We start from the raw sequence: 27,765 nt of genomic DNA, 5'->3' as shown, positions 1-27,765 counted from the left end.
CTCAATTGTGGTGGTCACTGCAATGATATTCTTGGTCTTTGGTCAAATAGAAAACCCAGAATTCCAACCTAAAGAAAGAAACTATTCTCTATACATGTATAATATATGGAACTTTTGTCAAAGGCCTTTCATGTTTGTTCTGTTATCTGATTTTCAGAAAACCTCTGTGAAGTTAGCGTAATGGAATTGTTTTCCCCATTTTACAAATAGGAACACACATGGGTCACAAAATTAATACATAAAGGTTACCTTTTTGTAACCTTGTTAATTCAACAAACATTGAGCACTTAATGTGCTGGACACTGGGGATACAACTATATAAATACAATACTTGCTACTCTAAAGGAGTTTTTTGGTTTTCATTGGGAATCAAATTCTCAGAACCTCTCTGGATCTCATTTTCCTTATCTGTAAAATGAAGGTTGTTGGACCAGATAACTTCTGAATTCTTTTCCAACTCTGGAGCCAAGGGTATGTGCTGGTAAATGTTTAACAACCACCTCTCTGAGGGAGAAAAATGTACCTTGGACACACTTTTGAGTTTAATCTGCATCATTAATCTTCATCACTTTCTAAAGCCTAGATCTTCAACAAAATAGCATTTGCAGATTTCTCAGTAAAATTCACAAGTGGTTCTTGGTTCCAATTCTAGGTGGCTCCTATATAGGGCTGTTTATGATTCTATGGTCAGAGAAATTCAATAGAAAGTATTGTGAGAAGGGAGACTGCAAGAGGGGGATGAGGGAAGACGGCTTAGAGGAAGAAGCTCCTGAGCTAAGCCTTAAGCTTTCTTGGAAGACAAGAATTCTAAAATATAGAGACGAGGAGATATTTCCCTGGCATAGGGTGCAAGTGCATAGTGAAGAGGCAGAATGTCAAGTTTAAGAAGCACTGATTGCCCAGTTGGCCTGGGATAGAGAGTATTTGCATGAAAGGAAATGTTACATTAACAAGGAGAGGCAGAGAGGAGCCAGGTAATAGCGAGCCTGAATATCAGGATGAGATCTTTGTGGATCTTTGGCCAAAATATCTACCCAGTGGAAAAATCAGGGTTAAAACCAGCTATCCTGATAGCGCTTTTCTGGTTTTCCCCCCATTCTGCCAACTCATTTCAGTGTTCACTGTTGACCTGTTCCCATGGCATAACTAACCACTGAATAGCAATCAGTTTCATGGAGGAAAGGGAGAGGGTGGGAGAGGGAGAACTGCCTCAGGTATGAGAAGCACAGTCTCCTTGGAGTTTGACGAACAAATCTCAAGACAACTTCACCCAAGCAGGAGATTAATTTATGGAATCTTTAATGGATATAAACAGTTCCAGATGAATTTATATAAATCCTTGGATCCATGGGAGTGAGGGGAGGAAGAATCATTAAAGTATTGCTTGGGTTGTTTGAGGATGTCCCTAATCTGATATGACGCCAGGAAATTATTCTGGATTCTATTTAGAGACAAAATCTGGACCAGGGGAAATAGAGGTGATCAGGATGTCATTTCTCATAGCACTGAAACAGTTCATTTTCAGAACAATAAAATAATTCATTGTTATATAGGGTTTAGAGAATTCTTTCTTCACAACAAGCCTGTGATAGTACTGAGTACAGGTTTTATTATTCCCATTATACAGATGATGAAACAGGTTCTGAGGGGAGGAGTGATTTGCATATGGTCACAAAGTGTCTCAGACAGGAGTTAAATCCGGGTCACCTCAATCTAAATCTAGCATATTAGCTCTCCACATAAATACCTGATTTATTTCCATCCTCTCCCATGCTACTCAATCTTCTTTTGGGCTACGAAATTATTAAACCCCCCAGCTACAGCTCAGACCTGATAACAACTGACACCAGTTCTTTCCTTAACTCTTCTTTAATAAGGAAATACTATATTTGTAAATATTGAATTTGGCCATTCAAAATTGAGATGGGAGCCTGAGGTCCAGCAAAAACTACAAACTTGGTTTGAAATCAAAAGGTTCATTAGCAGTCCTCCTTTTAGCTCAGTGATCCTCAGTTTATCCATTTGTAAAAACTAGTGATTTAATTAGATGACATTCAAATTACCTTACATACAGTTCCATAAAAGTCAATCAAACCTCCCCACTCTCTGCAAAGCACTTTGGGTAAAAGACTGGGATAACGGAAGAGTTTAGCCTGTCTTCCTACCTCAGCTTTATTTTTTTTTAAATAAATTTTGCTGATATATTTTGGCTTTACATCACCTAAAGTTCTTTCTGCACATCCTCTCCCTTCCCAGCGCTATGCTTTATAACAAAGATTTTTTTTTTAAAAAATTTATAAAAAGACCATATAAAAAGGGGAGAAACCCCTGTAAAATAGATCAATGCATAGAAAAAAATCTGACAACAAATTGACGTTCCACATCCGTAGACCCACTCCTCCCGCTTCTACAAAAGTGGGTGTTGCTTTTATGTCTCTCATTGGGTTCCAGGTTCTTTTCACTCCCCCAAGCCTGGGCGAGAGTCTATGCTTCCAGGAACCCAGGATAGGGGGCGCGGGGCTCCCGGAGAAGGTGTCCGTCCCAAGTAGATTTTACAGTTGGAGGGACGGTAGCTGGCAGAAACAGGAGACCTCGGGTTCTGACGTGGGGGCCGGGAAGGGCCAGGGTCGGTGGAGGTCGGGGCCGAGCCTGTCTCCAGGGGGCCGGACCCCCGCTGAATTTTCCTGAGAGGTTGGAGTGCGCGTGGAGAAGGTGGGCGGGGAGCTGAGGAGTGGGAGGGACCCCGCGCAGCCCCAGCTCCCAGAGCCTGTAAAAAGCAGAGAATGCCATTCCCTGGCTCCGGGAGAGCGCCGCTGTCGCTTTAAGCCCCGGGCGGCAGCGGTGGCCGTGGCCGTGACACCTCGGCACGGCGAGTGCATCTTGGCTCGGGGGTCGCCGTTCCCGAGGCGCTCCGGCTGCCGCGCGGGATGGGCTGGCCGGGCGAGCAGTGCTAACTAGCCCGGATCGGCCGGGCGCTGCCTCGCGCCCGGAGCCTGGCCCCAGCTGGGCGCACCGCGGAGAAAAGCCATTGGAGATTCTGAGTGAGTGTCCCGGGGTCCCTGGGAAAGCGAGGGCGCCGACAGATGGAGGCTTGGGGGAGGGGGTAATTGTTCCTTTTGTTATAGAGAATTCCCCTGGAACGCCCCCCTCCCTAGGAAATTCCAAAACTCCTCTGCCCGCCGAAAACTTGTGGGACAGTTCCCGCTAAACGGAATAATAATGACCTTGTCTTCCCCAGGGGGCCGGGGGGCGCTTCGTTATCCCTCCTGCCTTGTGTCCCTTTAGTCACCCCGAGAGGTCCGAGCTCAGGAAAAGTGCCTCCAAGCCAGTCTCTCTCCCCTTTGTCAGGAAAGGCATTTGCATCTGAGTGCCCATTCTCTGCTGCTTTAACCCTGCAGTCGCATTTAGGTTCCCTAAGCCTGGCTGGTAAAACTGGGACTCCGGCTGTTTGAGGGGCAGGGCGGGAGAGGCGCCGAGGGAATTGCAAGTCCACGAAGTTTAAAGAGAGTTTGCGTTTTCCTCTGGTTCCCCCACCATCAATACCAGCTGGGGGGGGGGGAGACCGTCGGGAGGGGCTGTGGGGTGATTCTGCAGCAAAGGGCTAGCGAAGAGGGCTACTGGCGGTTTATTCATGGGGCGGATTGCGGAGCTTTGTGAAAGGGATGCTATTCTCCCAGGAAGGCGAGGGGGAGGGGGGAAGTTCTTATTAAACTGGAGAGATTCGAATAACACAGCGTGGAGGAACTTTCTGACCGGTTAGGTCTAAGGCCCGCAGAGCTGGGAGGGGAGGCATCTTCCCCAAACCTCGGGAGTTACAGATGAGGAAACAGTTCCAGAAGGGTTAGAAGAAAGTCTTACCCAGATAAGCGATGACTGAGGGCCTCTTACTCCCGGTCAGTGCTCATCCCTCTGTACCACGCGGCTGACTGTCACAGCCACCCACCTGTAGGCAGTGGGGCCGAAATAATTGAGTCCTCAAGCCCCTTCTGACTCTCCGTTTTTCATGATGAAGTTGCAGGCACCCGAGGGTGCCCCTGAGTGTTCCTCAGGGTACAGACGCATTAACTCCCCTGTGCTGCTCATGTAAAGGAGAGGGAGACATGGGGAGAGGAGGGGTTACCGAGCGCAGGCTGGGGCTGGGGGCAGGGTAAGGGATTCCAGTATCGGGTGCCGGCTCCGGAGTTTTGCTTCCCCGGGTGGTGGAGTCATCAGCATGGGATGAACAGCATCTTTGCCCCCGGCATGGAAGCAGGACGAGGAAGTGATCCTCACTGTTAAGGTCACACAGCATTTGGCAGTTTTTGATTGCGATCCTGTTTTTTCTGCCTAATCCCATGGAGCCATTGAATTTAAACCGAGCAGGCTCTGAGATGCACGGTCTGTCTTCCCCTGTGGTTTTTCAGGAGACAAAACCAGATCTCATGAATCAACTGAAGGAAGAAAACGCTTTCAATTTTTTCAAAAGAGAACCAATATCACACACACACACACACACATCCCCACCATAATCAAAGAGATTCCATTCACAGGTTCAGAAGAGGCGAGGATTAGACATTATTGGAAGGACTGGGGGTATTTTGACTAATAGAATGAGGGAGTCAGGATATGAATAGTTTGATACTTTTATCTGAGACAGTCCCTCAAGTAATATAGATTGAGGGCTATTCATGTCTGTGCATTCTGTGAAGAAGGAAGGGAGAGAGGAAGGAAGGAAGAATGGAAGGGAAGAATAAAGGAGGGAGGATTAAGTGCACACTATATGGCTAAGCACTTTATAAGATTTCATTTGATTTTCACAACAACTCTGTGAGATAGGTGCTGTTTTAATCCCCATTTTGTAGTCAAGGAGACTGAGGCAGAACCACAAGGCTAGTCAGTCTCAGCCTAGATATGAACTTGGGTCTTCCAGACTGAGCCTTGCACGCTACCCACTGTATTACATACCTAGGAACTTCCGCAGGTGGCTCTTTTAATATTTTGGGATACTGAGACAATAATCACTCTGTCCATCTGTGCTCTCTTGCTCCATGACATGTGCACCTCTTTTTCCTTGATATATGGTATGTTATTTTTCACCTGTAAATTATTAGTAATATGCTGAGTCCTACTTGCCACTGTGTGTCTTTCCGGTACTGTTTGAGTCATCTGTAATTTTATTTTTTTAAAATTCTCCTATTGATGCTCTTTTTTACATGGCTGTCACTTCCCAATGACTCTCTTCCACCCCCACCTCCTCCTACTCTACATAGAAAAAGAACCCTCTCTTGTAATAAATACAATGTTGATTTTTCTGAACCATGGAATTATATGGTTTTTAGACTTCAGTAACACCAGGGGGGAAAATGTTAGTGCTAAGGAGATGGGCTAATACTAACAACTCACACCGCCATGGAACAAGCAAATAAGAATGATGTCATTAGGGTTATTATTCCCATTTTTTCTGTGAGAAGCTGACGCTCATAGGGTTAGATGATTTACCCATGCTACACAGCTAAGAAGTGACTGATCCAGAATTCACAGCCGAGGTGCCAGATCCCTTTCTACTACTTGGGAAAGATCTTTATGTTTCCTTGATTCACAATCGGGACAGCATCAGTGAGAGTACACCTGTCTCTTTATCCTTCGGCCGAGCTCCTAAGGCCTGCCTAGGAGGAAACTGGACTTAGTGAGATAACTGGAGTCATGAGTTGTTAGTAAATTGCACTGCTAGCTAGCATAGGGATGTGGAGAGACCTTGTGTGTCCTCTAAAATGTTAACATAACCTTGTCTATGTTTAGAAAAGAACCTTGAATCAGCCTCACTGACAGGAAATAGCCAGGTCTGGAAAGTGGAGGATGGGGAGCAGGAATGGTCTTTGAGAAAGACACAGGGCTCCAGATGGGAGGGCAGCTCTCCTGAGGGTACTCTGAGTAAGCGATCTCTAACTTTCAGCTGGCTTAGGACCAACTTTACCTCTAGTGAGGAACACAGGATATGCTGAAAGTGAATCCACAGCTTCATTTAGTCTGAGGGATGAGCAGGAGAAAGAGACCCCAAGCTAGGCAGAGGTTGGGACACCCACAACTGAGTCTTTCCCAGTGTTTCCATAAGACAAACTATATTGACTGAGGAACCTTAGATCTCTCTGAAGAGATCCATACAGAAAAGATCAAAGTCCCATAGTCAGTAAGGAGAATAAGCTAAGGCAGAATTGGAAATGGGGGTCAGGGTGGGGAGTGGAACCAGAGCCTGGAGTCCTGAGCACACAGACTATAATGGGAACGGAGAGGACTAACCCTCCTGCCTGGCCTCCTGCTGGAAGGCTCCATCCTCACATCAGCTTAGTCCTTTGCACTTCTTGCTTTACCAAGATTCCTTCAGTGTGGGTAGCAGGTATCACTTTTGTCCTGTACCTCCTATTCGGCAAGCCCCCGAAACTGTTAACCCAAGTCCTAGGTGTATGGAATCTAGTAAAAATTCTCTACCCATCCTGACAGTTGTGTACAGATTCTGAGAAAGTTGAAAGATTTGTGTGCCGTGCCAGAAATTCCCCAGAAATGGGAAAATTGGAAAGAGAATATTCTTCCCCAACCCTGAGTTTTGGCCAAACCCTCCCATCAGCTTCTAGATTCTACCTCACTCTTACCTGCTTCTTCCAGGTCTGCTGGTGACAAAATAGACAGTGAAAATTCCCCCTGAGGCAGCTAATGCCTCAGCATCTTATACCACCTGGTCTCCTCCCAGATCAGCATCATTCTCTGTCCCGAAAGGTTTTAAACAAGGTCCTTCTCCCTAAACTCAAGGAGAAAGTGGCTGGGAGATGGGACATTACTAGGAAGGTCAGAGAGATGTGTTGGAAAAGAGTGATGTCAGCAAAGTTGGTCTTCAGGCCTCCCCCACCTCTCTGTGCCATTTTTTGAACTGCATTCCCCACTATGGATACTCCCTTCATCACAAGCCCTTGGTGCTCTCATGCTGTTTCAGCCTTCCTTCTTTCAAAAAAGCAAGCCACCCTCTGAAACTCAGTCACCCTGTTGGCATTACAGACTCGCTCTTTCCCCGGGGATTTGGACTTTTAAGGAGTTGAGAGGGCAGTGCACAAGGAATGAAGCTCTAATTGTAGAATTCCAGGAAATGTAGACTCTGGGTGGAAGAGAAATTTGGAGCTACCACCAACCTAAAAAGGGCAAGACACATCCCTGATTCCACATTTCCTTTGATGATAGTGGTCAGTCCTCAGTCTCAGAGGCAGATAGATGGCAAAGTATCTAGACCTGGTGTTAGGAAGACCAGAGTTCAGATCAGCATCAAATACTAGTTGGGTGACCCTTCCAAAGTTATTTAATTTCTGACTTACTCAATTTCCTCAACTTAAGATCCATAAGAGCACTATATCATAGGATTTGTTGTGAAGCTCAGATGAGATAATATTTGTAAAGTGCTTAGCATAGTGCCTGGAACATAATAGGTGCTTAATGAATACGTATTCTTTTACTCCCTAGATGCTTATTACCTCCTTCTCTATCCTTTCCATGTTAAGAATTTACCAAAAATTTTCCCAACTGGGAAGGTTAGTGATCTAGACCTAAGTTTGGGAGGGTTCAAGTCAGAGTCAGATTGAACTATAAACAAATTGAGTTGGACAGAGAGGGGAGTAAAGGGGGGAATGAAAGATAAGTCAGTGGAATAGTCAATGTGATTTCTGGCTAACCACCCTCTTTAAAAGTCATTGTCAAAAAAAAACAAAAAAAAAAACACTAAACACTTCTACACTTCTTTGACTTTAGGTGCAAAAATGGACAGTCCCCACAACAGTTCTCTTCCCCTTCGGTCCACCATCTGCTTGGGTCAGAGACAAGTATTTCTGGTTCTGGTACAGTCCCTCCCCTGGGATTAGCTGCATAGGGAGTTTCCTGGTGCCTCTAAAGGATGGTTATGGGTCAGGAGAGTCAGGGTTGTGGAGGTAGCCTCAGCCCTTCACCCAGAGGGAAGGAAATAACTTCAGTGTTGCTTAGATGTGGACAGTGAGAAATCCTAGAGATGTGAGTAACACCCTCTGGGGTCAGCCTCACCTTCCCCCCGAGCCAAGTTCTGACTCCAGCTAGGGGGCAATTTTGTAGGAAGCTGGGATCACCACCTGATGTTAGGGACATCCCCAAGCATCCCTAATTTTCATTATAACCTGCCATGGAGCTGTCATCCAGGGATTTACCTAAACCTGTCTGGAGCTTGTTTACACTCCCATCCTGTCTCATCTCTTGGGGAACTAGTTTCCTGAGATTCTTCTTTGCTGAGTAGAAGCAGAACACCCTATATGATTGGTTTTAAAATTACCTTGTTGAGTTTGCAAGAGGCTCCTAAGTCTCCTAAGACTAGATCCCCTCCCCATAACTTGGAAGGAGCCAAGTCTAGCAGCTCAGTGGTACATGAGCAGAGGGCTGGGTCTCAAATCAGAAAGACCTGAATTCTAATCTTGCCTCAGATACATACTACCTACGTGACCTTAGCAAGTCACTTAATCTCCCTATGCTTCAGTTTCTTCATCTGTTAACATGAGGATAAATACAATACCTACCTTGTTGTAAGGATCAGATGAAATAATATCTGTAAAGCTCAGCATGTCAAGCACATAGTAAGTGCTTAATATATGCTTATTCCCTTTTCCCTTCCCTAATCACTAGGTTTCACTCTTAGCCTTTCTCAGTTGATCTCTCTTCATACTGAAGAAGCATGACCTGGTCTTTCCTTTTGAGAAGAAGTAGAATCCCCCTATGTTGTATATAATCTCAAAATCATGAATCATGGGATAGAGTATATCAGAGCCAAAGGGAACCTTAATGAACATCGAGTCCAAAAGTCTCATTTTGCTGAGAAGGAACTTGACATTCAGAGACAGGAAGGTTGATCACGTAGCAGATATGTAACAGAAAAAAGACCGAAACCCAGGTCTCCTGATTCCCAATCTCTGGGATTCTCTTCACAAGATCTTGGATCTTGGAAAAAAAAAAAACAAAAAAACCCTAGAATAATCTCCAATCAGAATATATCCTAAAGTCCAGCCTCATCTTGCTTCTGCCTCCAGCTCCCTGTTCTTTCTGCAAACAACCCCCTCCACTCCTGAGTTGAGGAGCCTCAGAAATGCTCTGTTTATAGACTCAGTCAGGATGATGGCTGAGTGCACTTAGAAAAGGATCTAGAGAAAGAGCAACAGCAGCCCTCCTCCGAATCTGCTTTCCTGCTTGCCTCTCTCTTTCCCTTGCTCCCCTGCCTTTCATATCGATTTTAGGAGGAGAACAAGGATATTGTCTCAGGGTTGATATCCCAGACTAGAAGGAGAGGGATGATCCTCAGAGTAGGACCAGGATTCACTTCTTACTTCTGTTGCTTTAGGTTGAATACCTGGGGAAAGTGGGGAGCAAGATATCTGAGAAGGGAAACCAGAGGACTCGGTTCCTTGTCTTGCCCTGAGATGGAGGTTAGGGGAGAAAGAACCTTATTCTGGGTAATGAGCCCAACACAGAGTTGATTCCTAGCAAGTCCTTTTTGCAATGAACGTAAGATCATAGAGAAATGAAAGGCGGGGGGGGAGGGGGAAGGGAGGGGAAGAAATGAAAGGGACTTTGCTGTGTTGTGTCTTCCAACTCTTCCTGATCCCTTTTGAGGTTTTTTGGCAAAGATGAGAGAGAGGTTTGCCATTTGCTTTTCCAACTCATTTTACAGATGAGGAAACTGAGGCAAACAGGGTTAAGTGACTTGTCCATGATCACACAGATAATAAGTATCTGAGACAGATGTGAATTCATAAAGACGAGTCTTGCTGACTCCAAGCCTGGCGTCTTCTATCCACTGACCACTTAACTAAGCATTTCTAAATCCAGGAAAGAGCCCTAATTCTAGTTCTAACCTGACCATATGAACCTACACAAATCATATCTTTTTTTCCTTTCCTCATTTGTCAAACAGGGATAGTAATCCCTCAAAACACTTCTCTTGTCTTCTGTGATCATTTATTAATCACCTACAGTATACCAGGCACTAAAGATATAAATTTAAAAAAAAGAAAATTATCCCTATCCTCAAGGAATCTACTTTCAACATAGTAGACAAAATGTATATACAAAGTATATTTCAAATAAATCCTGAGTGATTGGAGATAATGCAGGAGAGAAGCAGTAGAGAATGAAAAAAGGCTTCATGTATTGCACTTTTGAAGAAAACTTTGGAAAATATAAAGTCTTGCTCACTTGTGAGTGAGTGCTATTCTGAGGACAACCCAAAGGAGCTCCTTCAGAGGGAAGTGGAGAGTAGAAGTTCCAAGAAGGGGAGTGCTTTCTTCCAGGCTTCTGAGCCCCCTGAATCCATCTCTCCCACCAGGGTGGGCTGGCTCCCAAGACTCCAAAGCCCTGATCTGCCCGGTTTGATCAGGCTAGCAGCTTGGCTCTTTCAGGGACCCAGACTAAATATATGACAGTAGTCATTTAGGACTCCCTTTCAGAAGCCTCCAAACCTATAATTTGGTGCCAGTAAGTCGGATGTTTGCAGCTGGCGGGACAGGAATTTGGGGGAAGGGTAGTTCTTCAGAGGAATGGTACCCAGCAACAGAATCACTGGAAGATGTTTTCAGAATCCTAGGTCAGAGTTTCTGCCCCAGATACTGTTGTCTACAATGAGTAAATAACAGATATGAGTCAAATAGGGAGAACCCTACATCAGATTTGGAAGAAGAAGGAATTTCTTCTACTTGAAAATCACTCTCTCTTTGCCACTATCTTGCTTTCATCATTTGTCCTATTACCATCTTTGTGCAGAAGTATGAACTGAGAGTGTCCAGTTATTCCTAAGCCAAATTTAGAGAATGGTCTAAGGCTATTCAAAACCTTTAGAATCTTTAATTCCAGCGTGAGATAAGCAAGATAAAACCCTCAACCAGCTGCAACTAGACAGGCTGGCTTTTTTTTTTTTTTTTTTTTTTTTTGCTGTTCAAACTCACCAAAGAAATGTTTTCAAAGCTTTTTGCTTTCAGACACTTGAAAATAATTGAAAAACCAGTTGTTTGTTTTGCTTATCAAAGTTAGAGGCAACTTGGCCTTAGCAATGCTTTCCATCAATTTTCCTTCCAAGAATGTTGGTATGGTAGCCTGGTTGGTTCTGAATGACCATAAATGGATGCCTGCCTTGAGAAGGATGGGCCTAAGCTATTTACAAATAGTCCAAATGTCGTTTTCTCTTCCATTTGGTGATCAGTAAGTATTAATGAATTTTGGCCATAACATATAGATGTACAGATCATTATTCTTGTTGGCGTTAAGCAAGAGGATAAAGAATTAACTTTGACTCTAATAAGTCAGAGCATATTCCTGAGGTCATCCAGGATGGAAAAGAATTATTGGGGATATTTAATTTACAACGATCACTGATTGCTGCCTTCACTTCCCACAATCCAATTTTGGTCCACAACACTGATAGATGTTATTGTATATATACATCTATTGAAAAATAGAGGAGCATAAGGACATGGGAATGAGGGAGGTCATGGCAGGGCTGGGCTTAGAAGTTTGTTTGTTTTTTTTTTTTTTTTTTAAAAAGATCAGACCCTTCAGGATCAACATTCTGCTCTCCACATCACCTCTTTCCTGTCTACTAGAGTAAAATCTTCACCAATGTATTAGCTTTCCCGGTGATGACCCATAGCCTGGTCTGACTTGAAGTCAGGCTCCATGTCTTTATTTCTATTTATCTCCCAAAATTCAACAATAGTATTCTATTCACAAAAGGCCCCAAATAAATCAACCAGGAGATAGTAACTGAACATCCAGTACTCTCGCCTTACAGTGTTCCAAGTACTAAAGGAGAGACAGCAGCAACCACCACAACAAAAAGACACGGGAGGCACTCTGGGAAAAATGGAGGTGCACTCGACTCTCCTAGAAGAAGGATCATAGGATCATAAAACAGGAAGAACTAAGCCTGGTTTCATCAGTCTGTACTCCAGCCATTGAGCTGACTGTATCTAGAGTCCGAGGGAAAGATGGGGAAGAGATGAGGGAAGGAGTTTTCTCCAGGGTAAATCTATTCCCCGTCCTCTTCCACCATTTAACTTCTCTTCCCCCCGTTTGCCTGTCCTTCCAGAAAATCCCACGAGCCCCGTCCGATGAGGAATGTTTCTTTGACCTGCTGAGTAAGTTTCAGAGCAACCGGATGGATGACCAGCGCTGTCCCCTGGAAGAGGGCCAGGCTGGGGCGGCTGAGGCTAACGCCCCGACTCCCACCTTGGAGGAAAGAATATGTAAGTGAGGGAGGACTCGGGGTCGTGGAACCCAGGGGCTAGGTCTAGGATGTCGGAGCGGTCCGGAGCGGGAAGGAGCATCAGGCCCCTCGTGCTTACAGAGAGGGAAAGAGGCCAAAACTGGAGAACGGAATTGCCAAGATGACAGTTATTCAGGGAAAGATCTAGAATTAAAACTCAAGTTTCTTAATGTCTGGCCTGTTTATTCCGTTACCCTGGGCTGCTTCTCATCCATCACTCCCTTTGGGGGCAGAAAGATTTCTGTCCCAAATATCAGTCTTCTCTCAGTGAGGCTAACTGAAACTGCACCAAACTGGCAAGCTCACCTGGCAAACTGGATGCAAGGGCACCTGGCTTGAGCCACAACCTGGATGTTTTCATCCCTGGGGAGGGAGTCAGCATCAGCCCCAGAGATTCTGAGACAGGGGGATTAAAGAGCTGGGGAAAGGGCAGGCAGATGGGTGAATCATGCAGTCCTGCCTTTCCCTTTGCTGATTAGAGGACTATAATTACACCCGGTTCCTTGTAATCATTGGGTATCTGTTACCGGGTTGTGTATGTGCAAAACAGAAAGCTGCTTGATTTGCAAAGAAAGAACCCATGCAAATCAATTGCAAAGGGCTTTTTGAAAGTAATATTACATCCCTTCCCCACCCCCACCCTATCCCCCATATCCTAAAGTTAGGCTTAATAATGGGGGAAAGCATGTAATTACCTTGTTCCCTCCCCCCAGCCTTGCTGGCACACTCCTGCCATCAGGGCCCAGGAGACACATCCCTGGAGCTTGTGTGGGAGGAGAAAGGCCATCCCCTCCTGTCACCTTCTGACAGGCTGAGGAGCTGGGGCCAGGGCGCCCAACGGCTGAGATCCCAGGGAATCCTCACAGGAAGCAGCTAGGGATTTACCCCCGCAGTCGCAAGGGAAACGATGGCAGCCTTTGTGCAGGGAGATAGCATAAAGCTGGCTGGCCACTCTGGGGCCGGAGCCATGCCCTGCGCCTGAGGAGCGCTGCCCTTTCCCTCCCCTCCTCAATAACCGCCGAGCATCAGGAAGGTGTCTGCTCCGGGGCCCGGGCTGAAATTCGGGTGCCGCTGCACCCCGGCTGGCCCTCTCTGGGGCAGACCCTGGTCCTGGGAGTCGGGCTCTCCCCGGGGCGAGGGATGATGTCCGTCTGGGCTGTCTGAGAGTTCCCGGATGCCGTAACGGGAACTCGGGAAGCCCGGGTCACACTCCTGTCTCTCCCTCTTCCTCCCTGGCTCTGTTTCCCAAACTCTCAAGCTAAGGTAGCGATCTTTGCCACTCTCCAAATGAGGCCAGGAAACGTTTGAGAAAACCCTAAGGACTTTACAGACGGGAGAGATTCTCCTTTCCTCAGAGCTGGGAGGGAGCGCCCGCAAGGGCCTGCTTCACTCACCTCTCCCACTTGCATCTCTCCGCCAGCTCACTCGTCTCTGATGGCCTCCCCTCAGACCGAGGAGTTCTTTGACCTAATTGCCAGCTCCCAGAGTCGCCGGCTGGATGACCAGCGGGCCAGTGTGGGCAGCCTGCCGGGTCTTCGCATCACCCATAACAATTTGGGCCACCTTCGTGGGGAGGGGGACGCTCAGGAGCCCGGAGATGAATTCTTCAACATGCTTATCAAATGCCAGGTAAGAGCATAATATAATAAATAGATTTAGAACCAAAAAGGATTTTTGTAGGCCAAGGACTCTTAAATTTTTCTGTTAATAAATCCCTTTGGCTGTTCAATAAGACATACTTGTCCCTTCTGGAAATAATGTTTGTATTTAATTATTTTTTTTAATTAATTTTTTTCAATTACATGTAAAAAATATTTTTAACATTAGGGTTTTATTTTTTAGTTGTAAGTTCTCTCTCTTCCTTTCTTCTCTGCTCCTTTCCTTGGGAAGACAAGTAATTTTGTATTGTTTATACATATGTAGTTATGCAAAACATTTCCATATTAGCTTTAAAAAAACAGGAAAAATTAAGTTTTTTTAAAGTATGCTTCAAGATATACACTTACATGCACTCAGGCTTTTCTCTAGAGGTGAATAATGTTTTTCATCTTAAGTCCTTCAGCGTTGTCTAGGATTATTTTATTGCTGAGAATAGTTAAGTCTTCCATAGTTGGTTATCGTACAGTATTGCTGTTATGTATACAATGTTCTTTTGGTTCTGCTCATTTCACTTTGCATCAGTTCCCATAAGTTTTCCCAGATTTTTCTAAAGGCAACCTGCATTCCATTTTTTTATGCACAATAATATGCCATCACAATTCTATACCACAACTCCAATCAAAAGACACTTTGCATTTTTCTAATCATTTGGCGATTTTTTCATTTAACTATAGGTAGCTTTGATATTTCATCTGAAAACTTCCTGTTCATATCCTTTGACCATTTATCAATTAAAGAATGACTTGTATTCTTATAAATTTGACTCAGTTCTCTATATATTTGAGAAATGATTTATCAGAGAAACTTGCTGTAAAAATTTATTCACAATTATTATTGTTGTATATTTCCTTCCATCTTATCTCCCACTCCATTATTCCTATTTACTCACTCTCTCCCCTTTCCTCCCTCCCTCCTCAAAAGTGTTTTGCTTCTGACCACCTCCCTTATGTCTTCCCTTCTATCATCCTTCCTTCTTTTCTTATCTCTTTTCCAAGACAGATTTCTATGCCCACATGAATATGTATGTTATTCCCTTGTTGAGCCAATTCTGATGAGAGTAAGATTCAAAAAGTGCCCCTCCTCCCCCTACTTCCTCCATCTTCTCTTGTATTCTAGAAGCTCTTTCTTGTCTCTTTTATGTGAAATAATTCAGTCCATTCTACCTCTCCTGTCCCTTTTCTCTCACTGAATTTCCTCTTCCTTACCCCTTAATTTTATTATGTATACTCCTTTTAATTGCTCTAATAATAATAAAGTTCTTAGGAGTTACAAGTATTATCTTTTAATGCACGAATGTAACCGTTTAGCCTTATTGTATCTCTTGTGATTTCTCTTTCCTGTTTACTTTTTTTATGCTTCTTTTTCTATTTTTTTCCTATTCATCTGATTTTTTCATAGTCCTCTAGTTTATTGAACGCCCATGTTTTCTCTAGGAGATTTATTCCATTTCACTGGGTCAGTGATTCTTGAGTGTAATTCTAACTTCTTTGCCCCTTGGGATGTCATATTCTAAGCTCTCTTGTCTTTTCATGTAAAAGCTGCTAAATCTTGTGTTAACCAACTCTGGCTTCACGGCATTTGAATTGTTTCTTTCAAGTTGCTTGCAGTATTTTCTCCTTGATTTGGAAGCTTTGGAGTTTAGCTATAATATTCCTGGGAGTTTTCATTTTGGGATGTCTTTCAGGAAAGAATCAGTAAATTCTTTCCATTTCTCCTTTACTCTTTGGTTCTAGAATACCTGGGCAGTTTTCCTTGATAATTTCTCGAAAGACAAATGGCTAGTCTCTTTCTTTGATTATGGCTTTCTATTATCTCTCCTTGATCTCTTTTGCAAGTCAGTTGTTCTATTTTTTTTATTCTTGTGATTTTGTTTAATTGTTCCATAATGTCTCATGTCATAAACTTCCACTTGTCCAATTCTAATTTTTAAGAAATTATTTTCTTCAGTGAACTTCTGTACCTCCTTTTTCACTTGACCAATTCTACTTTTCTTGTATATTTTTTCCCATGTGGTCTATTTTACTTTTTAAGGAGTTCTTTTCCTTGGACTTTTTGTGTCTCTTACCATTTGCTCTGTTCTATTTTTTAAAATGTTATTTTCTTCTTATTTCTTGTGTTTCCTTTACTAAGTTTTTTGACTTTTTCATTATCATTTATTATTCATTTTCATGTATCACTCTTATTTCTTTTCCCAATTCTTCCTTATCTCTCTTATTTGAGTTTTAAAATCCTTTTTAAGCTCTTGAAGGAATTCTTTTTGGACCTGAGATCAATTCAGATATTTCTTTGAGGCTTTTAATATAGTAGTTTTGCTTTATTGTCTTCTTCTGAATTTGTGTTTCACTCTTCCCTTGTCACTCTAACTTTCTATGGTCTGATTCTTCTTCTTCTTCTTCTTCTTCTTTCTTTCTTTCTTTCTTTCTTTCTTTCTTTCTTTCTTTCTTTCTTTCTTTCTTTTTTTTTTTTTTTGCTCATTTTTCTGTTAAAATTGGGCTCTGTTCTTGGGGTGGAAGGAGTACTGTCTTAGGTTTTTTGTTTTTTTTGTGTGTGTGTTGGGGGGTGCGTTGTAACTGTTTTCAGAACTAGTTCTGGGTATAAATTTTCAGTTTTTCCATGATGGTATGATTTAAGGACAGATGTGTTTACTGGCCTGTGCTCTGCTCTATAAGAGACACATGCACTCTTTCCCCCTGGAATTGCGAGTAGGGTCACTGCTTCCTTATGACCAAAAACTCTAGTGTACTAGTGTTCCTTCTCACCCTGGGACTATGGCCCACTTAAAGGCAATGCAACAAAGTCCTGCACTCTGTGCCAGCAAAAGAATCCCCATAATCTTCTTCTGACTAGTCATCTAATCCCCTTACTATCTGTGGTCTGAGAGCTTTAGAAGTCACTGATTCTGATTCAGTTATCCTCAACTGTTGACTGTTCCTGGCTTGTCAGGGCATTGCCTTCTTCTCTCCCTGCACCCCCACCCCCCATACAACAGACCTTTCCCACCAACCTTGTAGGTTATCTTGGACTGGAAAATTATTTCACCTCATTTTTTGTGGGTTCTGCCACTCTGGAATTAATTTTGAGGAATTATTTTAAAGTAATTTGGAAGGAAATTTGGGATCACTTAGGTACATCCCTATCTTTTCTCTGATATCCCGGCTCTGCCCTCCAGAATAATATTTTTAAATGCATAGAACTACAAAGGACACCAGTTATACTGAAATGCAGTTTTAAAACCAGTTAAAAAAATAAGTTCATGGATCCCAGCTTATGAACTCCTTCATCTATTCCAATACTTACTCATCTGAAAGATAAGGAAACTGAAACGTAGACAGGTTAAAGTGTCTTTGTCAAGACTGAAAACATTTGAAAGCAAAAAAGTTAGGACAGGAATAAGCATTTAGAAAGGGCCTGGCACTGTGCTAATTACTTTATCTCATTTGAGCCTCACCATAATCCTGAGAGTTAGGTACCCGTTAGTCTCCCCATTTTATAGCTGAGGAAATTCAGACAGAGAACAGTTAAATAGTTAAACAATTAGTAAGTTTCTGAAGCTAGAATTGAACTCAGGTTGTCTTGACTTCAGTCCTAATACTCAAACCATTACACCATCAGCTTCATGGGATTTGGGTCCTTCTAACTTCAGTTCTGACCATCTTTTCCCTATACCATGCAGTAATATAAAGAAGACCTGAAGGCTAGCTGAAAGAACCCTTTGGCCCACTTCTCCCTCCTCTCTCTCTCACACCATAGGTCTTGGATAAAGAGATCCATTCTTACCTGCCAGAGTACATTGGAGAGAGGATCCTGAGCAAGCAGAGAACAGGATAGGCAGGATAAAATGATAGGAGGCAAATCAATCAATAAGCATTTAGGCAGCATCTGTGCTACTAGTTATATCACTTTAAGTAAATCTTTGCACTTCTCTTAGCATCAGTTCTACCATATTTAAAATGAGAAAGTGGAACTGGAGGAGCTTTAAATCCCTTTCTATCCTGATGGTTCTAAGGACCATCTCCAGTTATGATATTACATGCTCAAGATGGAAACAGCTTTGTTATGGGTAGTGTGGCTTGCCAATTCTATAGGTCATCAAGGCAGAAAATGATTTTGTAGAGGTCATTCAATCCCACTTTCTCATTTTAAATATGGTACAACCATGGAATGTGTTATGGGAGCAATAGTCATACACTTTTAACTTCCCAGGATTGTTCTTTTCCCACAAAAGATAGTATACGTTTATGAGGCTTTGAGAAAGGAATATTTTTATCTAACAGTGTGTTTGGGGCAGCGGGGAAGGGGGAGTCTTCATAGTCTTTGTGGATTAATCCACTCTGGGTCACAGGAAAATAAAAACTTAGAATTGCAAAGGACCTTAGAAACCATCTAGTTCAAGGATTCTTATCCTTTTTTGGTACATGGATCCCTTTGGCAGTCCAGTGAAGTCTATGAACCCTTTCTCAGAATGGTTTTAAATGCAGAAAATAAAATAGATAGTATTGCAAAGGAAACCAATTAAACTGAAATATGGTTATCAAAATATATTTTTAAAACAACTTCAAACTTTTAATCCCAGGTTAAAATCCTGATGCTAATCCAGCCACATCATTTTATGAAGATGGAAACTGAGATCTAGAGAAAGCAAGGGACTTGACTAATTACCTATTCAATAAGCATTTACTAGAACCTATTGTGTTCTTGGTTCCACAAAAAGTTACATTTTGGGGAAAACAAAGAAAGTGGATTCCTAATCCTTCCCCCTGGTCTCTTTGGGGAAATAAGACACACAAGGAAGATAAAAAGATGGCTCAAGAAGAAAGGAGAGTCTATAAGGCAGCAAACCCATAGATAAACATCTTTGTCCCACCCTGTTCTTTGAAAAGGCCACAGGGCAAAATAGTCAATTAGGATAAATATACTGGTTCCAGGTATATTAAAATTCCTGCCCCTCATGAAATTTACAGTCTCCCTAGGAAAGATAAAGTTAACTTACTTGGAACAATTAGAGAGCAATAAAGACAGTTCATTTGCCAGCGTTCCCTAGGGACTCCAGGGACAGGATCATTGGGAGCTGGAACAGCAAGGCAGACTTCATAGAGGCAAAAGCAAATTCATTGTTTGCCTTCACATTTCATTTAGGGTTTAGATAGTCGGAGAGGAAGAAGAAGGATGTCTCAGGCAAGGAGAACAACAGAAACCAGAAAAGAGAAGCTAAAAAGATAGGAACTGTAGGTTTAAATCTAGACAGAAGAGAAAGGGGAGAAAAGAAAGGGAAAGTTCTACTGCATTTGGATTTCTGGAAAAAAATATGACATTCTGCTGGCTGTGGTGAAAGTGGGTCTATGGCTCACCAAGCATAGAATTTGTTCATTTCAACAGAAAATAAACAACAAAATACCAGTTTCAGCAACCCAACAGAGGAGCCCCTGTGTCCCAAACTCATTTCAGGAAAAAAAAATGAAGGGAGGAAAAAATGGCAAAAAAATAAAAATTCTAGAAACAAACAGACCCCACCTCAGATGCACTGAACCATGAAATCTACATGTGTAAACACTGCCTATTTAAATTTCCCTTATCATACCTAGTCAAGATATGACCCAAGATCGTGTATAGGGTTTAGGGGCCTGCATTTCTATTTGAGTTTGACCCCACTCCACCCATAATGCTTTATTTTCATTAAAACAGTGGCAATAAATTAATCTAGTCAGGACTAGAATCCTGGCCCTCTAAATGTGCAATGTAACTTTGGGGTGATCACCCTCGTACTTGGCTGTCTCACTGTAGTTTGTACGTCAGTAAAGTGAGTAAACACTGCCCTTTTCCATCATGGATAATTTACACTGAGCCAGCTCCAGAAGGCCCCAGGGCAGGAGCTGTCTATAAATTATGCTTAGGGAGAGCCCGGCTAAGCCCAGGAGCCATGCAAAGCCCTCCTTCTCCAACTGCCAGGTCTGGGCTCTGGGAGGAAACACCATCAATCCTGCCCCTGATGCAGCTCTCTCCAACCGGATGAATGGGGTTAGATAAATGAGGAGTTCTCTTCCTGAAACGCTGGCTCCATTCTTCTCTGGATGTTTATTTCTCTCACTGTCTAGCGGCTCTCCAGTTAAGACATTATATGCTCAAGATGGAAACAGCCCTGTTATGGGTAGTGTGTCTTGCAGGAAATTTTAGCTCTGGTGACATAGTTTATATTGACTGGACCCCAGTGATGTCTGTATGGGGGATATTTTGGAGAATAACCAGGTACGGAAGGGTATCAGCCTATCATTGAAAGGAATTCCTAATTGTATAAAATGACTCATCCATTTAGAATAATAACAAACCTCACTGGCACCTGTGATTTAAAGCAGGGCTTCTAAAACTTTTTCCACTCGCAATCCCTTTTACCTGAGAAATTTTTATGTGGCTGGATGTATAGATATGTAAAATAGATATATAATCAAACATTTACTGAGAGTAAATCATAATTGTATGATCCCCCACATTTAGTTGCAAGACCCCCACATGGGGTCATGACCCACAATTTAAGAAGCTGGAATTTAAAGGAAACCCAAAGACGCAGGCCATGACTCACCCAGTCACCTCTGAGTTCCTAAAGTTCCACCATTTGGGAATCTTCTTATGAAATCTTTGATTTAATCACACCTGGTAAATTCCCCAGGGAATAATGATACCTTCAAATGTTATGAGCCATTAATAACCTAAGGAGAAACTGTGATGGGGATGGGAAAATAGAATCTGGCAAAAAGGGATATAGGCATGTAGGTGCTGTGGAGGGGTTGGGGAGGGCAAGGGTCTCAGTATAGGACAAGATCCAAAGCAAGAGGTGGAAGGTACCAAAGATGAACTCGGTCTCCTTCACAATCTTGCTCAGGACCAGCCCTTATATCTTTTAGACTCTAAAAGCAGTTTCTATGTTTTCCATCCACAATGGTCCGTGAGTGTACCCTTCTCACCCTGAGCTAGTCACATCTGGACTTTTGCAGTTAGGTCACCAGAAGATGGGGCAGAGAACCGTGCTGCATAACTGGCAAACTCATTAGAACAGATTACAGTAATTAGAATGCCTCACGGTTCTGAAGAAAGCTTTGTAAATCTTCCTGCGCCGGACATACGCTAGTAGTGGTTACTCTTTTCAGATTGATTGACAGGCGCCTGGCAGAGAGCACAGTTCCTAAGGGGAATGGGAAATGGGAAGGGTGGATTTTGTTAGGGAGACTGGGGCTCAGCAAAGACCTGAACCTGAAGCGGGTTCCTGTTTTGGTCTGTTTGATGACAAGAGCCAAAGAGAGAAATAGAACGAGTTGAGCCCAGAAGCGTGAGTCAGGCTCTCTGATGGTCAGCCTCGGAGGACGTTCTGTTAGGGGAGGTCATGACTGGGGAGAAGTCGTCTGCGTGGCCCTCGGGGAGAGGAGCCCGAGACACCAGAAAGGAGTACAGCACAGCCTGAGTTTGGCCGGTGTGATGCCTGCTGGGGAGGCCTTTAACCCGCCTCTGTTTTCTTGCTTGGTACAGTCCTCCAGAATAGATGACCAGCGCTGCGCCCCGCCCGAGACGGTGCCCCGGGGCCCGACCATGCCCGACGAGGATTTCTTCAGCCTCATCCAGAGGGTCCAGGCCAAGCGCATGGATGAGCAGCGAGTGGATCTTGCCTCTGGCCAGGAGGAGGAGGCGGCCAGCCTGCGGCCCGACGCCGCGCAGCAGTGCCGGCCCAGCGCCAGCTAAGGGCCTCCCGCTGGACAGCCCCGGGACAGGTGCAGCCCTGAGCCTCCCCTGGGATCTGAGGGAAAGGAGAACTGACCTCCCTCCTCCTGGGTCCGGGCGCTAGGGGAAGCCCCCACCATGTGCAGATCCTCACGTCCCGGGGGAGGCCCAGACGCCCCAGCGGGCGCATGGCTGAGCTTGACAAGGTCATGATAGGCACTGGAAGCCCAAATGGATGTGAACAGCCAGCCCTTCTCCCCGCAGCCTCAGCGGGCATTTCCTGAGGTCGAGGGGAGATGTCTGGGGGGCTAGACTCTTACCCAGGATGGTGGGTCCTCTTCATCACCCTGTCAAGCCTAGAGATCCCAGACTCAGTCTGGTGGAAGCCTGGGTCCCTCTTGTGCCGACGGCCCCGTCCCTGCTGCTTTCCCTGACCCGGTGCATGAGCATTAAGAGGCAGACAGAAGCTGCCCTGACAAAGCAGCCACGCTGGCCCTAACTCTGTGCCCAGCTAACGCCCTCGGCCCAACCTCCAGTCGTCCCACTGAGACCAAACAAAGTGCAATAGGATCAGTCTCCTCTGAGCCCTCTGCGTCCCTCGGACCGCGGGCTCCTCTCTGTCCCTCCCCAGGAGTGGGCCCTGGCCTCCAGCAGCGGAGCGTCCCCAGGGACTCCCTCCTCCCGGGGAGCGGCAGAGCTAAGGCGTGGCGGACGGCCCTCCGTCCTGCTGACTGTGCGTGTGCTGGGTGTGTGCCCGCTGAGGGTTACTGGCTAAGCCACAGTGCAACCTTCAGGCCCCCGTGCCGGCTCCGAACCAACAGCCAAAGGACCCGCCGGCCCAAATCCGGACTCCTTCCTCCTCCCCCTCTCCGGTCGGCAGTTTCCCCAACAACTATTTAAAGTCCCCAGGAGCCAAAAACAGCAAAAAGAGGGTCCCCTACAAGAGGGTGGTGGGCAGGAGCAGTGGGACAGAGGAGAGACGCTCCTCGGGAGGCCCCGAGCCCAGCAGTGCTGCCGGCGCAGCCGTGGAGTCATAACCCCCCCCCTACACACATGTAGGGGCATTAGGGCGCCTTCAAAAGTCTCCCTCCCCGGCGACTCCGGCTGGTTAGGGCTGCTTCCTCCCCCACCAGCTCTGAGCCTTCTTCCCCAGGAGTGTGGGGCTGCACCCCCAAGGGCTTGCTTAGCTCCTCAGCTCTGGAGGCAAGAGCGGAATACGAAGGCGTTACGGGAGGAAGGGGCTTCTGGCTGCAGCGATTTTTGGATGCAGCACCATCCACCCCGTTTCAACGTGGACCGGGATAACTGCGAGCACTGTTGTGGAAGTGTAGGGAGGCTAACCAGCCGGGCCTTTGTTTTCTCGTTGCTCTGGTGTCCGTGGGCTTCTCTGACTTTCGAGGATATTTGTCTGTTGCCCAAACTTGTGGAAGGTCTAGCTGGGGAACAGAAGGCTAACCATGAAGTTGGGCATAAAAGGCTGCTGGCAGGTCTGAAACCGATTGAATCTTTACCCCCCTGTCCTGAGCTCCCAGATCCTTTGGAAAAGTGAATTCAGGCTGGGCTATCTTAGTTCTCCCACAGTGACCCTGGCACTCCCCTCTTTCCATATCAGCAAGGTCAAGGAAATGAACCAAAATGCACTTGCCCTCTGTGTCTCCACTCATAATTTTTAAAGGGCATTCTAACTTTCATCCCGAGTCAACATTTGACCCTGAACCAACTTCCCACATGCTCTCCAATTGGATAGTTTGGGATTTTGCCGGCAGCTTAGCACCCACCCCTCAAAGATAAGGACAGCTGTAATTGGTTATTGGCCAAGGTCTTTGTTTATGCTCCAAAACTTTTTTTTTATATACAAACAGTCCCAACCATTGTTTGACTCCCAGTGGGAGCATTTACCTTGGGCCACTGACACCCAGGATTTTTCAAAAGCAGCTGACTGGCTCTAGCTGCCCTGGAAAGTTAGGAAAAGCTGGAAGGACCTTTTCTCAGCTGACTTGCAGAGATCTTCCCAGTGACTAACACATATGGTTCTTAGAAGGGCAGTGGCCCAGAAATAGGGTCTCCCCACTGAGAATAAGAAATCCGGCTTAGGGCCATGGTGGAATGACGGTTCCTGGAGCCCAGGGCCAAGATTTCCCTTGCTCTGTTTCTCTTCTCTACATCCCACATCCACTCTAACCCCCCACTCCCCAGGTTTCAACCTCATAGGCTATGTCCTATTAATTGAAGATAGTGAATTCGGTAGATTCCAGGTAGATAAGAAAATGAGACAGCAGAAGAGCCACAGTTCTTTCCCTCACAAAGCCAACAGTCCAATTCCTGGCTTTGCTTTTCTGGCTTCCTCTCAAGGTTCTATCTTAGCCACTAAAGGGATATAGTCATAAAGACAGTAAACCATTTCACAGCCATTGTGTTATTCTCACAAAAGCCCTGGGAAGTTGGTGGGACAGGCATCAAAATAGCAGAATTAAAAGAAAATGTCTCAAAGTCTTACAGCAAATTTGTAACAAATTTGAACTCAAATCCACTGATTGACAATCCATTCCTCTGTTATCCCAAGAGAGCAGGTTTAGGTAATACCTAAGAATGGGCCTGACTTATTGGCAATCAAACCATGAATGAAAAGGATGCTTCAAGGGACCAAGAGCAAAAAAAGTAAGATTCCAGGCCAAAGTAGGATGTAGATCTACTTTAGCAGAAAAAAAAACTGAAACCGGAAAGGCTGGCTTTCAGAAAAAAAAAAGGGGGGGGGGAGAGAATAATAATAATAATAATAATAAACCAAGTAAAACATTAGTAATGACCACATACTTGAATGTTCAAGCTTATTTATTTTTTACATCTGCGTTGGTTGTGTTGTAAGTGGGCCATTCCCAATCCTGGAGGTACATTTTGTTTTGTTTTCTCTAAAAATAAATATTAAGATCTGCCAAATGAATTAATATATGTGTAAGTATGTAATTAAAGCCTTGGGGATTTTGTGCATAATAAAAGATTTTTGTGGTTTAACCTGCATCTGTCAAGACTCAGTTCCCTTCTGAACCAATATAACTATTCCTATCTATCAGGCATCTGGCTTGAGAGCACCTCAGAATTCATGGAGTACAACCAGTTCTAGAATGTGCTTGATCTCCATCAGATGGGCCTGGTCCAATCTCTCTCACTAGAACCCCCTCTATGTCAAGGGACAAGGTCAGTTTGAATTGGTCTGAGTTGTGGGATATTTTTTTTTTCAATTGTACACAAATGAAGTTTGTTCATTTTCAAAGAAACCAGAGTATCTTAGTAGAGCTTCTTAAGGATCTGTTTTAGTGAATAGATGTGATATATTTGTGTATTAATTGTATAAGATAGCTGCTTGAAACATTCAAATGGATTCAATAGTTCTTCTGTAATTTTGTTTAATATGAAAATTTACTTAGTAAATCATTTATTTGTTGAAGTAAAATTTTAGTTTTACCCTGGCCCGTAAGAAATGATAACCTGAGAACCAGAACTTATAAAAAGAAAGAAGTTATTTTGCAAGGTTCTGATAGCTTCTAGGAAAGACAATAAATGTGATAATTTGATTGCAGGAAGACTCACATCCACTGTTTCCTACCAATATTCAAGATAGTATGAATTTTTAGTACCTCCCTAATAATTGCCACGAAAACCCAACCAATTTATGAAACAATCTTCCTCTGAACTCTTTTTATCCAACCCTTTATTAGCCAAGAGTCTGCCTTAACTTTATCAATTCATCCTATAGGTATATTAACAGATAAGAAAAGCATATTGGAAATCAGGAGATATGTGACTTCAGGACCTGACTCCACAGTTGACTTTACTTTATTGGGAAAATCACTTCACTTCTCAATTTCCTTATCTGTAAAATGGGGGTGATACTAATTTCCAAAAGATTCCTTGAGAAATAAGCTCCCCAAAATTGAGGAATAGGTGTAAAAATTAAAACTCTGAACGGTAAAGAAAACTATACCGATGTATTCTTTTTTTTTAGCTGCATTATTTATGAAATTTATTATAATCATGTGTCTCTTGGAGAGACAGTCTTTACCTTATTTCATTAATAATACATCTGCAACACCAAGCTACAAGACATCTTTTTTCCCCCCAGTTATTATTTTATTTTTTCCAATTACACGGAAAGATAAATTTTTGATTTCCTTTTTTTTCTCCCTACCTTCTCCTGTCCCCAAGACAGCAAGCAATCTGATAAAGGTTATACATGTGCAATCATATTTACCATATTTCCACATTAGTCATGTCTATAAGACAAATCTTAATGAGAGTTGTACTCTGGAGAGGGTAGGGATAAGGAATCCATCAGCTTCCCTTAACAGGATCTGCTGGGAAGGGGGAAAGATGCTTTTCTAAAAGGACTTCTGGGAAGAACACGCAGTTCTAGGGAAGGACGGGGACGTTGTGTTAAAAGGCTGACAAATCCAATGCACCCTGCAGTTCAGTTTTCTCTTTTGGGGAAATTTAGCTCTGAAGGAAGCAGGGACTTAACTCTACTGCTTCACTTATAAGAGGTCACCCTGGCCTAGCTGTGTGTTTTAAAGTGATGGGGGAGCAACATTTGTCAGAATTAGCAATTAAGAATACGTCATACCCTGAAGGAGATGGATTCTATCTTGTCCCACAGCACATACGCAGGAAATGAAAGCTGTGCAAGTCCCAATGATCAGGGCCAAATTAAGAGCTAGGGCTGCTCTGGTGGAAGGCCCAAATCGAGCTTGGATCGGAAGCTGCTGTTTAGGCACAAAGGTCCCTTGGACCGTGCTCACAGTGTCGACAAATACAGAGCTCTGGTGTCAGCCACTGGTCAGAACTGGAATGAGCCAGGACGGCACAGGCAGAGTGAAGGAGACCCCCGAGTTGGATGGGAAAGGACCACAGGACTGCTTTGAGGGAGGAGAGACAGTGATTGGAACCTGACTGGGCCCTCTTTGCAGACAGATTATAAATCTGGGAGGCTGCCAGGGACAAGGTTTTGGAACTCTTAATTCTCTATTTGCAATCTATTCAAACCAAGCCGATCTCCTCCTCCAAAGAACATTGTTGTTACAGAGGGGAAGGGTTTGGTATGGAGCGCTGCACCCCCTCAGGTCTTCAGGAGGGCATGGTGGGACGCAGGTCTGGCCAGTCCCAACAGAGACAACGAGTTTGACTGTGATGAGTGTATTAGAAATGGCAACAACCACCTTGTCTTTAGTTTATCAAGTTTGGTGAGAACAATGCCAGCAAGGAGCTGGGGTGTTGAACCACAAAATGACCGATAGAGCTTTGTTGAATTTTGCTGATTTTCCACCAAGGCCTCCCCAACAAGCGTCCCCAGGTCAGGGGTGTCGGCAGCAATGGGTTTAGCAAGAATATACCAATGTGGAGAGCTTGGTGGCCCAGGGGTCACAACACTGGGCTTGCAATCAGGATGAGTCGTCTTCATAAATTCAGATTTAACCTTAGATATTCCCCAGCCTGTGGGACTTTGTTGGCAGAGATGTCGGAGCAGTTGGCCGTTTCCTTCTCCCCCTGAAGCAAACAGGGTGAAGTGCCTCGCCCGGGTCACACAGCTAATCAGAGGCCAAGTTTGCACTGCAGGCCTCCTGCCTCCAGTTCTGCTCACTATCCCATTAGCTGCCCACCAGTAACGGCTTCTCAAAAGCTTGAACCAGCTGGAAAACGCTCTCAGTACGAACCACTCTATCCACTGTGCCCCTCCGGGCTGTTTTAAGTCTGGGAGAAACTAAACTTGTTTTTATCAGAAAACTTGGTCACATCTTCTCACTCCACCAGAGGAGAAATCGCCAGATCTCATCCAAAGGATGCAAGGAAATGGAGAAGGACTTATCCCAGGTTTGAGTACCAGCCTCCGTGAGTACTTACTACATTTAGCTGGACTTTGAAGGAAATAATGAAAAAGTGGGGAAAAGACTAATTTAGAGAAATGTTTAGGAAGAGGCAGGGCTTAAAAAAAAAGTTTCCCCGCTCTCCAGGCCCCAGGCCAAATGGGAGAGAACACTTCAGCAATAGTAGCTTATCCTTCTTCTCAGTTCCCAGAGCAGGGCAGAGGGGGCAAACAGGACCCACGACTGCCCTCCAGGGTCCCT

At 44.3% G+C, this 27,765-nt stretch overlaps 1 protein-coding gene across 5 annotated transcripts in view; it reads left to right on the top strand.

The window, feature by feature from the left end:
- Positions 1-24,661, top strand: part of GPSM1 (G protein signaling modulator 1) — a 129,321-nt gene extending 104,660 nt beyond the window's left edge. For 4 of the 5 annotated variants that reach the window (XM_051980332.1, XM_051980337.1, XM_051980333.1 and 1 more), the window contains 3 exons: positions 12,110-12,266; positions 13,707-13,915; positions 21,461-24,661. In XM_051980332.1, the coding sequence (XP_051836292.1) occupies positions 12,110-12,266; positions 13,707-13,915; positions 21,461-21,670 (576 nt within the window). In that variant the 3' untranslated portion in view covers positions 21,671-24,661. Of the gene's footprint in view, positions 1-1,340; positions 3,042-12,109; positions 12,267-13,706; positions 13,916-21,460 lie in introns of those variants that run through there. The other variant, XM_051980335.1, reaches the window with a different exon arrangement.
- The last annotated feature ends 3,104 nt before the right edge of the window (positions 24,662-27,765 follow it).

The sequence above is a fragment of the Antechinus flavipes genome, chromosome 2 (genome assembly GCF_016432865.1).
Source record: "Antechinus flavipes isolate AdamAnt ecotype Samford, QLD, Australia chromosome 2, AdamAnt_v2, whole genome shotgun sequence".
NCBI lineage: Eukaryota > Metazoa > Chordata > Mammalia > Dasyuromorphia > Dasyuridae > Antechinus > Antechinus flavipes.
Note: the sequence above shows the minus strand (reverse complement) of the source record. Positions and strands in the feature narration are given on the sequence as shown.